We start from the raw sequence: 15,201 nt of genomic DNA on the forward strand, positions 1-15,201 counted from the left end.
AGCTGATGGGATGGCCGTTGTCGTGGCGAAGAGAGAGGCGAGTGAGGGCCACCCAGTCCAGCCCCTGCCGCGATCCCCACAAAAGCGCCCCCTTTCTTTCTGTCGGCAGGAGTGACTTGGGGGGAGGAGGAGGAGGGCGGTCAGGACATCTGGTGGGGGGCTTCCAGCATCTCCATGAGGAAGGTGTCGATGGGGGTGTCCCCAATCAGCTTGAAGAAGAAGAGGTGCTCCAGGCACTTCAGCCCGATGGATCGCAGCGCAGGAAGACGCAGGAGCAGTTTGGCAAACCTGGAACAAGCGGGGAGAGGCGTCAAAGTCCCCGGCTGGCAGCGGCGGAACTCCCTGCCACAGGACGCAAGGGGAGCCTCCCTCGACGGCCGCCCTGCCCTCTGCAAAGGATCTTTCCACGGGAGGGGAGCGAGAATATTCCGGGGGGGGGGGGGGAGAAGTTATGGAACTGAGATTTGAAATTTACAGTATGTTACACGCCAAAAGAAAGCTATGTGAAAATGATGAGCCGCTGGTATTTAACTCCCAGTGAATTAGCAAAAATGCATAAAACAGGGTCAAATGTATGTTGGAAATGTAGGGAAAAAAGAAGGCAACTTTTATCACGTGTGGTGGACATGGAGGGTATGTGAAAATGATGTACCATTGGTATTTAACTCCCAGTAAATACCTGCCAACCTAGCAGTTTGAAAGCACGTCAAAGTGCAAGTAGATAAATAGGTACCACTCCGGCAGGAAGGTAAATGGCGTTTCCGTGCGCTGCTCTGGTTCGCCAGAAGCAGCTTAGTCATGCTGGCCACATGACCCAGAAAACTGTGGACAAACACCAGCTCCCTCGGCCTATAGAGCGAGATAAGCGCCGCAATCCCAGAGTCGGCCACGACTGGACTTAATGGTCAGGGGTACCTTTACCTTTTGCCTTTTAATTAGCAAAAATGCTTAAAACGGGGTCAAATGTTTGCTGGAAATGTAAGGAAAAGAAGGCAACTTTTATCACATGTGGTGGACATGTAAGGTAGTAAAATAATATTGGGAAATGATATATAATGAATTGAAAAAAAAATGTTTAAAATAACTTTTTCTAAAAAAACCCAAAGCTTTTCTTTTAGGAATCCTAGGTGCTGAAATGACAAGGGAGCATAAAAGACCATTTGTGTATGTGACCACAGCTGCACGGATGTTACTGGCCGAGAGATGGAAAGAAGATAAAGTTGCTACTAGAGAAGAATGGCAGGCGAAGTTGATGGATTATACCAAATTGGCAAAAAATGACCGGAAGAATAAGAAACCAGGAAGGCCAAAATTTCAAACAAGGAATGGGGGAAATTTATAATTTATCTCAAAAACCATTGTAAGCAAAACTGTTAGCAGGACTGGAATAACACTTGCGGCATGATGGTGAACTTTGGACATAATGGAGATGTAAAATATTTGTTGTTGTTTAGTCGTGTCCGACTCTTTATGACCCCATGGACTAGAACACGCCAGAATATTTGGATTATAATAAAAGATGCAGGAGTAAATGATTAACAACAGGACCCACAAAGGGGGGGATTGAAGTCCAGGAGATTCCCTGGAATCGTGTTTTTATGTATTAGGTCCAGTCGCAGACGACTCTGGGGTTGCGGCGCTCATCTCGCTTTATTGGCCAAGGGAGCTGGCATACAGCTTCCGGGTCATGTGGCCAGCATGACTAAGCCGCTTCTGGCGGACCAGAGCAGCACACGGAAACGCCGTTTACCTTCCCGCCAGAGCACTTTGACGTGCTTTTGAATTGCTAGGTTGGCAGGAGCAGGGACAGAGCAATGCGAGCTCATCCCGTCGCGGGGATTCAAACCGCTGACCTTCTGATTGGCTAGCCCTAGGCTCTGTGGTTTAGAGCACAGCTCCACCTGCGTCCCTATGTATTGGGTATGTGATTGTAAAATTTGGTGTGAAAACCGAATAATAAATATCCCGGGGAACTTTGCCACAGGCGCTGTCTGCGGGGCCTTCTCAGCGCAGCCCCTCACCCCAAATCCCCGCCTGCCCGTACCTGCCCTGTTGCTCAGGATACTTCTGTTTGCAGTAGGACTCGAGGGAGGCGTAGACCTTCTCCCGCAACAGCTCCACCTCTCCGGGGTTGGAGAGACCCTTCGCATCTGCCGGACAGGGAGACGGAGGCGCTCAGGAGAAGAGAGGGATGAAGACCCTCCCTGGATGCAGGCCTCTTGCAACCCACCCCCCAGGACGAGGGGAAGGAAGGGGGCCGTGCACCCCCCACCCCTGCTGCCCCCAGGCCCCTCCCCTGCCGCTCACCTGGATTGAAGAGGATGATGGCCCTCAGGCAGCCCAGCTCCGTCTTGTCCATGCGCATGTCTCGCATCTTGGACACCAGCTCTGTCAGGACCCTGGCGGGACGGAGGGAGGGCAGGGGGGGGTCAGCAGCAGGAGATAAAAGCCCCACCTACCCACCCCCATCGAGGGCGGCCGCCGGCCCCCTCCCGCCTGGATGGGCACCTGTCAAAGATGGCCCCCACGCCGGCGCTGTGGGCGCTGTTGCGATGGACGTGGAGGCCGGTGGCCAGAAGGATGCCGTCCTTCACGGAAATTGAGCGGTGGGAGAAGGAGGCAATGAGCAGCTCGTTCCAGCCTGGGGAGAGAAAGGAAGGGGGGGTTAGTAATGATAATAATAATGATAATAGTAATAATAATTTTTATTTATACCCCAAATACAGCATTAAAACATTGAAAACATTGAAATGCATTAAAATGCAGCCTCATTTCAAGGGAAAATCAATTCAAAAACGTTTTTGGGGTTTTTGGGCCAGAAAAAAAGCCAGAGAAGGGCGGGGGATTCGCCTAATTCAGGGGTGTCCAACCAGGTGACTGCGATCGACAGGTCGATCCCCAGGTCACCTTGGTTCATCGCGGGATCCTTATCGCTTGCGTTGTTTAGAATCATGTCTCCGCTCCCTCACTCTTGTCTCCTGTAGCATTGTGTTCAGATTTATTGCAATTCTTCACACTTACTGGTTTTTTTAAAAAAACCTCAACAACTTTGGGACCCCCCCCAAAAAAGTCAGTAAGTCAACTCTGACCTGCTCCCCTAAAAAAGCTTGACAACTCTGAACTCTCCCCAAAATATTGGGTGGATCACTGCCTTTTTTTCTGGGAATAGATCACAGTTTATTGGGAGTTAGACACCCCTGGCCTAATTCAAAGCATTCCAAGATGGCGGCCATCCCCGTCTCCAGTGGGAGTGAGTTCCATAAGGCCATAAGTTGAGACTTAACACAACAGAAAATACTATTTAGAATCTATTGGACTCCACATCTAATGTAGCCCGTTGCAACTTCCGAAAAGTTCGACAACTGAGGCGCAATTGCAGGTCGGCAAAATCCATTGAAAAAATGGAGAAACGAAGCCGTTCGACTTTGGAGGCGCACTTGGAAAACGGAAGAATTCACTTCTGGGTCGTTGGTGTATGAAAGCCAAAAGGTTTGACTTCCAAAGTGTTTGATAACTGAGGTTCCACTGTATACCCATTGTATGGAAACTGACAATGTGGGACAGGAAAAAGGGATTCTCCATTCGCTAATATGCAGCGTTTATCAACCACAGGCCATAGGGCCCCCAGTATATTCCAAAGGGGCCACAGGTTAAATTATATAAATTATATAATAATAATAAAAATAAAAAATAAAACATGTTCTGTTTACAAAGAGAATAGTGCCCACCTTCTGGTGGTTCCCTCCCTGTGAGAAGCAAAGCTACAGGGAACCAGGCAGAGGGCCTTCTTGGTGGTGGCACCTGCCCTGTGGAACGCCCTCCCATCAGGTGTCAACTATCTTTTCCCCTTTCTCCTCCTGTGATGATGCTGCATTTTAATGTTTTCATGTTGTATTTTAATCTTGTTTTTTAAGTTGTATTTCAAGCAACTTGTTTTTATTATTGGTTGTTGGCTGCCCTGAGCCTGGTCTTGGCTGGGAATAATAAAATTATTATTACAGTTGTGCCCCGCAAGACAAACGCCTCGCAAGACGGAAAACCCGCTAGACAAAAGGGTTTTCCGTTTTGGAGGCGCTTTGCAAAACGAATTTCCCTATGGGCTTGCTTCGCAAGATGAAAATGTCTTGCGAGTTCCTGCGGGTTTTTTCCCCTCCCCCCCCTTTTCCTAAGCCGCTAAGCCGCTTATCAGCTGATCGCTAAAAGCCGCTAAACCGCTAATACGCTAAGCTGTCAATGGGCTTGCTTTGCAAGACGAAAAAACCGCTATACGAAGAGCCTCACGGAACGGATTAATTTCGTCTTGCGAGGCACCACTGTACCTGACATTTGACATCAGAAGGCAGCCTCGTTTAGTATGGTAGGATGGGGGGAGGCAACAGGAAGGAAACTAGGTTGGGAAAAGGTTGAGAAACTCTGCCCCAATGGTGGCAAGAGAGACTGAAAGGGATGAAGGGGGAGAACAGGAATGCAATTCCCCATCACCCAGGGCTTGGCAGCTTACAGAGGCAGACTCTATTTGGATAAAATGCAGTGGTGTTTGGCAGAGGGTCCCCCGCCACTCCCCCCCGACTCACCCGCCCGCAGCAGGATGACCTGGTCGTCGAGGGGCAGCTCTGAGAAGTGGGGGATGCGCTTGGCCCACTCCACCAGGGTGAAGAGCTGCTTGTCGGCCGCCTGGCAGATGTTGGTGACGGGGTCGTTGGGCTGCAGGACAAGAGAGAGGGAGGAGGCCGGGACGGTGGGTGGGCAGGTTTCCGTCAGGAGAAACGCCACTCCCCCCCAAAAAAGACACCCCCGCTGCGCAAGAGACCGGGACCCACCCCTGCTCAGCCCCTCATACCCACTCCCCAACCCAGCTGGGTGCCCCTCCATGCCCTTCCAGCCCCCCTAGTCCAGCACCCTATTTATTAGATTTAAACACGGCCCTTCATCACAAGAGCTCAGAGGCCAGCATGAAAGCAGCACTCGAACCCAAGACCAGCGCCCTCCTGCGGCTACCAGCAGAGGGGTACTGGGTGCATTTGGTGCCACTGACAGTGGAGGCCGAGCATGGCCTTTGGGGACCCCCCCATGAACCCAAATCTGGCGGCAGGCAACCCTCTCCCCCTGCGGCAAGGAGTTCCGCAGCTGAACGATGCACTGCCAAAGTATTCCCGGCGAACCAGCTCCCCTCCACTGCCCTGGGGCACCGCAGCCGCCCCCCCTGCCCCCCACCGCGCCTCATTTCCCTCTCCCCCCGGCGGGTATTTACCTCGTTGACGTCAAACGTCCGGGGCGAGCGTTCTGATCCCGCAGCACCACCACCCCAACTCACCGAGCTGCCCCCCGTGGCGCCGCTTCCCTCGACCCCCTGGTCGGACTTCTGCTCCACGGCCAGCTCCGCCTCCAGGATCTTCTCCACCGGCATGTCCTCGTTGGCCCCGCCCCCGGCCAGGTCCCCCTCCCCGTCCTTGTCCTTGCCGCGCTGGCGCTCCTCCTGCACCGCTGTGGGGGCACCGCGGGGGGGGGGGAGAGAGAGAGAGAGAGAGAGAGAGAGAGAGAGAGAGAGAGAGAGAGAGGCGCAGGGGTGAGGGACGAGACGAGGGCAGGTCCCAATCCACCCCCCCAGGAAAGCAGAGAGAGAAGGGAGAGGGGAAAGTCGAGGAATCACCCCAAGCACAAACTTCATCCCTCTCTCTCTCTCTGCCTCTGGGTCAAACCCGTCAGCTGAGAGAGAGAAGGGGATTCTGGGTAGGCGGGACGGGAGGCGCCACCACCAAGGAGGCCTGGTGGGGCGAGGCAACGCGACCCCCGCCACTGCTCCCCCCGAACCCAAAGGGAGCACAGGCGGGGGTCCCTGCCGAGGGGGAAGGGGTGGAGGACGAACACAGAGATCAACCGCTGCCGCCACTGGGCTGTTGGAACTGCTACCCCTGGGCTGCCTGGACCACTCCCCCCCCCAACCCAGTACCCTGTGGGGGTTTGGTTCCACGGCTCCCGTCAACCTCTGGGTTGCGCTGGCCAGAGTTCGAGTCCAACCAAGTCTGGATGATGCTGATTTGAGGGACGGAAGGCTCTCTCCCCAGCTACCTCCGGGCCCCACGCTGTTCCGCTATGCCCTGGAGCCCAGCGCTGCCTCAGATGGTGGGCTGCAGCTGCCTGGGGGCTCCCACATCTGCCCTCCTTCTCCTTGACCTTCTGCAGTCAAAGCAGCTGCCCGCTAGCACAAGACAGGAGTAGGAGCAGTGAGAGAAAGGAGGGGGGGCAACTGGTTCACTGCACAAGCCCTCACTCAAGGAAGCTACCCTCCGGCTAAGAGTCGTCAGCAAGCGCTATGATCTGGCAGGCGTCGATCGTAGAACAGGAAGGGACCCCAGCCCAACCCTCCGCAACGCCAGAATCACAGCTAAAACAACACGGCAGAAGAGTCAACTCATGAGAAGGTGGCGCTGAGCCGCCCAGGAATGGGCACAGCATTTTTGGTCAGTCCCGTGTCCAGTTCTGGGCATCCCAGTTAAAGAAGTGAGGGGGCAGCTAAAGGCGCAGAGGACAGAATTGGGATTCAAAATGACCTCAACAGATTGGAGAATTGGGCCCAAGCTAACAGAATGCATTTCAACAGGGACAAACGTCAGGCTGTGCACTTAGGCAGGAAGAAGCAGATGCACAAATAGAGGATGGGGGACACCTGGCTGACTAGCAGTACATGTGAGAAGGATCCAGGGGTCTTGATGGACCACAAGCTGAACCTGAGTCCACAGGGTGATGCAGCAGCAAAAAAAGCTAATGCGATTCTAGGCTGCATCAAGTCTAGTGTCCAGATCAAGGGAAGTGATAGTCCCACGCTATTCTGCTTTGGTCAGAGCACACTAGGAATACTGCATCCACTTCTGGGCACCACAATTCAAGAAGGATGTTGACAAGCTGGAAGGTGGGCAGAGAGGGAGACCAAGAGGATCAAGGATCTAAAAACTAAGCCTTATGAGGAAGGGTTGAAGGAGCCGAGTATGTTTAGCCTGGAGAAGAGGAGACTGAGAGAAGACATGAGAGCCTTCTTCAATTATCTTAAAGGCTGTCCCATGAAGGAGGGAGCGTGCTTGTTTCCTCCTGCTCTGGAAGGGAGGACTTGAACCCGTGGCTTCAAGGAGATTCTGACTAAACGTCAGGAAGAATATTCCGAAAGAAGGAGCTGTTGTACTGCGGGACGGCCTCCCTCGGGAGATGGGAGGTTCTTAAGGAGAGGCTGGGTGGGCCATCTTTCAAGCTGCGATTCCGGCAAGGCGGCGGATTGGTCTAGATGACCCCCTGGGGTCCTTTTCCCACTCCACGAATCTACGAGGAAGCCGACTCCCTCCCTGCGGCCCTGCCTCTCTCCCCGCCCCCTGCAGCCTGCCTGCCTGCCTGTCCCTGGGAGGCCCCTCCCTCTGCTGCAGCCCCCCCTGCCGCCCCCTCCCTCCCTCCCGCTACCTTCGCGCTTCATGCCGGTGGCCAGGCATTTCTGGTAGCGGCAGTACTGGCAGCGGTTGCGCTGGCGCTTGTCCACGATGCAGTCCTTGTTGTCGCGGCAGGTGTAGCTGAGGTCCTTCCGGATGGTCCGCTTGAAGAAACCTTTGCAGCCCTCGCAGCTGTAGACCCCGTAGTGCTTCCCTGGAGGGAGGGCGCCGGACGGACGGGGTGAGCGGGGGCAGCAAGGGGGCCGGGCGGGGCGGGGGGTGGAAGAGGAGGAGGAGGAAGGGCCAGCTCCTCACCCACCCACCCACCCTCCCCACCCCCAGGACACCTCCAACGCCCTTCGCCTCCCCACCCAAGCCGGAACCCAGGCTCAGCCCATATTGCAGGGTCACAGAACTGTATACAGGGGGGAGGCACCTAGGCCCTCGCCCTAAAGGGCAGGAATTTCCTTGGTCTCAAAATCTACCCCCCCCCCCCGTTTCCCAAAGCATCACGCCCCCCCCCCCACAGCCCTTGGCCAACCCTTCCTTCTTCCTTAAATGTGCCACAAATCCAAGACTGTATTAAAGGTAAAGGTAAAGGGACCCCTGACCGTTAGGTCCAGTCATGGCCGACTCTGGGGTTGCGGCGCTCATCTCGCTCTATAGGCTGATGGAGCCGGCGTTTGTCCGCAGTTTTTCTGGGTCATGTGGCCAGCATGACTAAGCTGCTTCTGGCGAACCACAACAGCACACAGAAACGCCATTTACCTTCCCACCTTCCACGTGCTTTCGAACTGCTAGGTTGGCAGGAGCAGGGACCCAGGAACAGGAGCTCACCCCGTTGAGGAGATTCGAACCTTCTGATCAGCAAGTCCTAGGCTCTGTGGTTTAACCCACAGTGCCACCTGTGTCCCTAAGACTGTATTGCCCCCCCTAAAAAAACAGCTTTGCCCAGTTTGGAGACCGGGAATCCCACACGAGGCAGCAGGGCCAGAATACACCCAACCCTACTTGTCTTCCTCTGGCAGGACCTCACCCGGATCCAGTCCCTGTGCAGAGCCCAGAGTGACAAAATATCTCCCTCCATGACTGTGGGGACACAGAGAGACCCGCCCCTTGCTTGCCACCCCAAACACTAAGGCATTTTTGCATTATTATTATTATCATCCTTTTGCTATCCCTAAAAGCAGCTATGATGATAATGTCACAATATTATTTAAATCCCACTAATAATAATAATACATTATTTAAACACCCACCTATTATTATTAATAATAATAATAATATGGGAATGCAGGGGCTGTTCCTGCTCCCTCTCTCGACTCCCCGGCTTCCCCGTCCAAACAAGCTAGAGACTTCTCCCCCGCCACCCAGCTGTCTCAAGCCCAGCCCCCACCCACGCCAGAACTGACTGACCGCCCTGCCCCAAGCCCCCCCCCCACACCGACTCCGCCGACTGGTGCTCCCGCGAGGTCCGCACGCACACCTGACGACCGGTCGCCGCAGATGGCGCAGAGCCTCTTCCCGGGCATGATGGCTCCGTGGGGGTGGCCGGCCACCACCCGCATGCCCAGAGGGGGCTTCACGTCGTCTGAGCTGCTGACCGAGTGGAGTCCCGACAGGTTGACCGTGGAGTTGATCTGTGGAAGGGCCAGAGAGGGTGCTCAGTCATGCGGCCTGAAGACTGGCCTGACCGTTCACTCAAGGATGTAAAGCGCTTAAGAAGTGAGGTCTCATTACTCGCCGAATCGCCTCCCCCCCAATGCGCCTTAGTTCTTAGTCTATAATAATTTATAATAATAATAATTTATTATTTATACCCCGCCCATCCGGCTGGGTTTCCCCAGCCACTCTGGGTGGCTTCCAACAGAACACTAAAATACTAAACATTAAAAGCTTCCCTAAACAGGGCTGCCTTCAGATGTCTTCTGAAAGTCTGGTAGTTGTTCTTCTCTTTGACATCTGCTGGGAGAGCGTTCCACAGGGCGGGTGCCACTACCGAGAAGGCCCTCTGCCTGGTTCCCTGTAACTTGTTATTCTAGTTTATTGACAGTCTGAAAGTATTGCTGTCAATTTCTCTTGGCGAGAATTTTGTTGTTACTTCTTTCTTTTAAGTCGCTTTGAGACTTGATTGGGTTTTGCTTTTTTTACAATCAAGCAGGATATGTGAACAAGAGGAAATGAAATAATTTTTCATTTTATTACTGACATATTGAATTCCTTGTTTGCATTTTCTGCCATGGCAACCCAAAGCAACTTACAACCCCACAGTAAAATAAAAGTAAAAAATAAAAGTCAAAGGCCTGGTTGGAGAGGAATGTCTGTCCCCTCGGGAGCCTGAAAACGTGTAACGAAACTGCCAGGTGAGCCTCCCGGGGAAGAGTGTTCTGCCATGGGAAGCCACCACTGAAATGCCCCGTTCTCACACTACCACCCTCCTGCCTATCCATCTGCCTGCATTTAATTCTATTAACGTTGTTTTTTTATGACAGTTTTCCTTTTTCCTAGGCTGTTAGCTGCTCCTTCTTTATCCGTAAGCTGCCTTGATTCCCATCAGGGAAAAAGGCAGGGTATAAATAAATATTATAACAACAACAGCAATGCTTTGTAGGTCAAAAACAGCACTTTGACTTGGGCACAGGGACTAAGTGGTCACCAAGTTTATTTACTTGTTCTTCTGTTTACTTATTTTTCATTAGAATTTGTATACTGCGCTCCATCTGTAGCTCTCAGGGAAGCCCACAGCACACAATTGTAATTTAAAACACACACAAATCATAATAAAAACAATGATGGGGGTGGAGATGCTCCCTCAGATATACAGGACCGAGGCCGTTTAGGGCTTTAAAGGTCAGCACCAACACTTTGAACTGTGCTCAGAAATGTACTGGGAGCCAATCATGGCACAGAAGGCACAGATCTTGGCTCCCAGCCCGTTTGCTCCCCTTCACCCAGCTCCCGGAGGGCGGTGGTGGTGAGCAGTCTTACCTGGGGGCTGCTGACAGGTCCGTAGCCGATGGAGGGTGTCGCCGGGAGTCCCGGGGACCCCATGGAGGAGCTGATGACGGGGAAGGGAGAGCCCAGGCCGCTGATGGAGGTGGTCATGGCGGAGCCGATCATGGAAGGGTGCAGGGGAGCCGAGGGCTCTGGCAGAGGGGACGCTCCGGTGCCTCGCAGCGGTGGGGAAGAACTGAGAGAAGAGCTATCCGGACTCCGGCAGCCTGGAAGGGGAGAGAGAGCGTTAAAGGTGACTCTCACCCCTCTGTGCTCGTGAAGACACACACCGGAGAGAAACCCAAGTCTGAAATGAGCCCCCGCAGCCTCCACCCCTTCTGTCGTTTCCCCAGAACTGCTCACTCCGGATATTTTGCAACCCCGCAAGAGGCGCCACGAGACTCAAGGGCTTCCTGGCCGCCCGCCTCTGGTGGGGAAGGAACCCAGGAGACCGGCGCCCAGGCGCCTTCCCTCCCTCCCTCCTGTGCACTGTCAGAAGCTGGCGCTCAGAGAGAGCCAAGGAACCCAAACGCTGGGAAGTTTAGAACAGATTGATTCTTTTTATGGAGCCTCCAGTCCCAGAGGCAGCCTATCTTGATTCCTAGATTCTCAACGCGCCCTTGGCCTGATCCTGCAGCAGACTCCTCTTACATTCTTATGTTCTACTCTCTTCACAAACAGCTTCCCAACCATCAAGTGAGAGGTGAGCAAATCCTGCGGGGATAAAAGCCCCCACACTGGGCACAAGACTCCTGCATTGCAGCAGGTTGGACTAAATGACACCCCAGGGTCCCTTCCCGCTCCACACTTCTATTGTTCTATGCTTCTTCACATGGCCTGCTCTGAGTAACCGCAGAGGCTCGGTGAGAGAGGAGAGGGAGCTGGTGGATTGAGCAACTGCCACTTCCTCCTTCCTTCAAAACAAGCTGCCACTTCAGGATCGTTCCCACACAACTTGCGCCCCCCCCCCCACGCAGCTTCCTCCCCGCGGCAGGGCCCATCTGCCCCGGACTCTGCCCCCTTCTTGTTCCCAGTAGTGCGACTCACGCAACACGTTGGCGATTAATATACACAGAACAATAATTATACATACTTTATCAACCTTCTGAGAAAAATACAAAACATTCCACAAAGCCACAAAGACTTGCGAACTACCCAGCCTAAAATGAACTTGTAATGTCAGGTTTCAATAGATTTTTCAAATGCTTAACTCAGTCTTCTAGATAAGTTCATGAAGATACCAACAAAAGGTAAATTCGGTGATATCCACAATACCGAGAGATGCTAATAGAGTTGTAAATAGAGACAGGCCGCTGTTCTGTACTACAAAATTTTGGTTTTATGTATAATGAACATGTATTTTTGATTTATTTGATCATTTAGAAGTGCATTAAGCTATTTCTAATAAGATTTGGTTTGAATTATTATCAGTGAATATCAATATACATATCAAGACTTTGAGATTAGACCACTGAACAAGCCCGGAAAACTATCTTGGGAGTGTGCTACCTGCAAGCCCAGTTAAAGGGCCCCATCGGGGGTGAACAGCAGCCTTTTGACTACTTGGACTGCCAGGGCGAAACAGCTGCAAAACCCTTCCTTTTCCTGGCAGGAGAGCACAGCCCTTCTGCCAGGAGCCACCTGCGCAGCAGACAGTCTCCAAGCGTCCTGTGGTGGTGAGTTCCAGGGGGCCCAGGATCTCCTGCCCCTCACAGGGATCGGCACAAAGTTATTCAGAGCAAGGTGTGCGTTCCTCTTTTGAAAGCCCTCCCTGCTTTGGGGAGCATGGGCGGAAGGAAATGGGGCTGGGCTGCTTTGAGGCAGTCCAGGTCCTGAGATGGGGAACTGGGGTCCGGCCGGGCAGAGCAGCCATTGGGACCTTCTCTGGAGGCCACTCAGACCAGAAGGACATCAGCAGAGCCTGGCTGCTAGACCAGGCCAAAGGGGGCCCATCTATCTTGCCAGCCTCCTGTTCTCACAATGGCTGATCAGACGCCCCAATAGTTAAACCAGCAAGCACCTCCAGCAATCAGTATCGGATCACAATGTTCACAACTCACAGATAATTGCCAAATGGCACCTTAAATCTTGGTTATGGTTGCCACAATGGAATGTCCAGGCACCTTTTATTTTTTCCCAACGAGGTTTGTTTTTTATTATTATTCATTTCATTTACAGTGGTACCTCGGGTTAAGTACTTAATTCGTTCCGGAGGTCCGTTCTTAACCTGAAACTGTTCTTAACCTGAAGCACCACTTTAGCTAATGGGGGTCTCCCGCTGCCGCCGTGGCCCGATTTCTGTTCTTATCCTGAAGCAAAGTTCTTAACCTGAAGCACTATTTCTGGGTTAGCGGAGTCTGTAACCTGAAGCGTATGTAACCCGAGGTACCACTGCATTTACATTCAAAAGAACAAATCTCAAAGGCGGCTTGCAGCACGTTCACACATCAGACAAAACCATCCAGGATAAAACTAATTCAATCTTCCAAGGGAAATGTTTCAGATCCTTCTCTAAGTGACATTTGGCTTTCTTCATATTTATTTATCTACTTAATTTACATAGCTGCCCCACAGCAGAAGGACTCTAGGAAGCCAGTGGGGGGTAGCACTGAGAGTTTCAGGCGAGGGCCTGGCTTGGGGAGTGAACTTGGGCCAGTCACCACCTCTTTCCCCACCTCGCAGGGTCGTTGTAGGGAATAAGGGTGCACCATGTACTCCGTGGAGAAGAGAGTGGGATATAAATGTAGTAACTACACCCCACAGTCTTCCAAGAATACTTTAAAATATAAACGGATATAGAAATGAATTGAAGGGGGGAAATAGCGCCTAGACAATCCCTTGTGTGGCAACCAAAACCTAAGTTTAAAGGTGCCATTTTGGTGATCAGCTTATACACCTGAGCTTCTAACACTGGTGTTAGGGTGACTGAACTCTCCCCCCACCTTCTACGTACGCACCCCTCCCCTCACAATCTCAGTTTGGGTTTTTTTGCTTCTCTGGTGGCAGAAAGGACCTTGGGCTGCAGTTAAGTCTTGCCTCAGGGACCCTGTGCGTCTATGTTGGTGCAACATCAAACTGCCTGGGAGAGCTCAAGGGGTGCAGAGCAGAGGCCCACCATGGCCAGATCCTGCTCCTCCAGCATCTTCTGCAGCCCAAAAGGAGGGGCAAGGCGAGGGGGCTGCTCTGAGAGAGCTTCCCTAATCCCACTCGAAGGGGGTTGGGCTAGATGACCCTCTGGGTCCCTTCCAAGGCGGCAATTCTAGGATTCTTGATTTTAAGCCAGGGAAGCGAGGAGGAGGAGGAGGAAAACTGCACCGCTTGGGTCTCTGCCTAATGCTGCTGCTGCTTCTCTTAGTTGCAACCCTTGTGCAGACAGGGCGGGAGTCTGAGAAGACATCTGAAGGCAGCCCTGTTTAGGGAAGCTTTTAATGTTTAATAGGTTATTGTATTTTAATATTTTGTTGGAAGCTGCCCAGAGTGGCTGGGCAAACCCAGCGAGATGGGTGGGGTATAAATAATAAAAAAATATTATTATTATTATTATTATTATTATTATTATTATTATTATTATTGTTGTTGTTGTTGTTGTTGTTGTTGTCAGAAGCAGCAGCAGCAGGACTTCCCAAATCATTACTATTATTGACGTTATCAATTAAATTTCGCAGCTTCGCCCGGAGATCACAGGCAAACAACGGAAAGGCAAAAGGCATAATAATACAGAAGGGGAAACAGAATCAAAGCAAAGCCTTCTTATTCTCTGCACACGCGAACACGGCGCCCCAAATCACACCACCAGCCAGATGCCCCCCCCGTCCCTAATCTCCTTTTGGGGTGCGAAGTGGGGGGGTGAGAGGACCCCCCCTTCTGTTTTTGTGAGGCTAATCCGTGAGTGGGGCGGGGCCCCCCTTTACCTGCTCCGGCCCGTCCCGGGTCTGCCATGGCTGCTCCGCGGGCGGATCCCGAGGGAGGCCGCGACCCCGACCCCGCCGCCGCCGCCGCCAGGGGCTCCGGGCCTCGTCCCGACGACGCGGCCTCCCCCCTCCTCCTCCTCCCTGGGCCTACCCACAATGCCCCTGGCGCGCAGGCCCAGGCGCCCCCGCCGCCCCTGCCTCGGCCTCCGCTGGGCCTCTCCGCCGGGCGCTGCCCTCCCCGCAGCCGCCTCCTCACCCACCATGCACCGCGGGGCCGCCGCCGCCGCCTCTTCCTCCTCCCGGGCGAGGGGGCCTCGGGGACAGGGCCAGACTCCCAGCAGGCACCGCGCGGGGCCAGGAGAGCGGGACGTCGATTGGACGAGGGAGAGGGGTTACCCGGCAGGCACCGCGCGAGGGGGCGCGAGAGAGGGAGGGGGCCGCGCTCCGCCCGCCCGACAGGCGCCGGGCCAGCCTCCCACAATGCAGCGGGGCCTCCCGGATGCGAGGCGTTTCCCGGCAGGCGCCGCGGCCCCCGGGCCCTCAGCGAAAAGGGGCAGGGCGGGAGGGGAGAAGGGGCGGGGCCTCTCACATCTATAATACAATCTCATCATATATAGAAACATTTGAGTTATATCATATTATTTTATATATATGCATATTATATAATGTAGTTTATATATATATATATATAGAGAGAGAGAGAGACATGTATAAATATGATATGTATATCGCATTATAAATACAGGCCCGTATATAATAATCTATTCGAAGCCGATTTCTCAGAACGGCGACGCCTCACTCTGCCCTTAACAATCATGGCGCCGCTCGTCCGCGGAAACGGCCGTTAAACCCCCAAGCGGTCGCCATCTTTGTTGAGGGCAGGG

The 15,201-nt window shown here is 53.2% G+C and overlaps 1 protein-coding gene across 2 annotated transcripts; it reads right to left on the reverse strand.

Moving 5' to 3' along the window:
- Positions 1-14,546, reverse strand: RXRB (retinoid X receptor beta). Of its 2 annotated transcripts, none has more exons than XM_081898438.1 (10): positions 14,318-14,546; positions 10,401-10,633; positions 8,899-9,052; positions 7,447-7,626; positions 5,315-5,484; positions 4,575-4,704; positions 2,509-2,641; positions 2,308-2,399; positions 2,045-2,150; positions 1-288 (listed from the first exon to the last, which is right to left on the reverse strand). In XM_081898438.1, exons 1-10 carry the CDS (start codon positions 14,343-14,345, stop codon positions 141-143), a joined length of 1,374 nt encoding a protein of 457 aa, XP_081754564.1. In that variant the 5' UTR covers positions 14,346-14,546; the 3' UTR covers positions 1-140. The 2 variants fall into 2 exon arrangements, with proteins under 2 accessions (XP_081754564.1, XP_081754563.1); XM_081898437.1 differs by having other exon boundaries at positions 5,252-5,484; positions 14,318-14,460.
- Positions 14,547-15,201: the final 655 nt, after the last annotated feature.

This window comes from Podarcis melisellensis, assembly GCF_964234715.1.
Source record: "Podarcis melisellensis genome assembly, chromosome: 2".
Lineage (NCBI taxonomy): Eukaryota > Metazoa > Chordata > Lepidosauria > Squamata > Lacertidae > Podarcis > Podarcis melisellensis.

What these genes read in the sequence shown, in the direction of transcription:
- RXRB (XM_081898437.1), bottom strand. Translation starts at nt 14,345, where the DNA reads ATGGCAGACCCGGGACGGGCCGGAGCAG. An exon ending in CCCGGGACGGGCCGGAGCAG is followed by an intron (nt 10,634 to 14,317) that starts GTAAAGGGGGGC and finishes CTCCCCTTCCAG; the next exon opens with GCTGCCGGAGTCCGGATAGC. An exon ending in TATCCTGAGCAACAGGGCAG is followed by an intron (nt 289 to 2,044) that starts GTACGGGCAGGC and finishes CGCTTGTTCCAG; the next exon opens with GTTTGCCAAACTGCTCCTGC.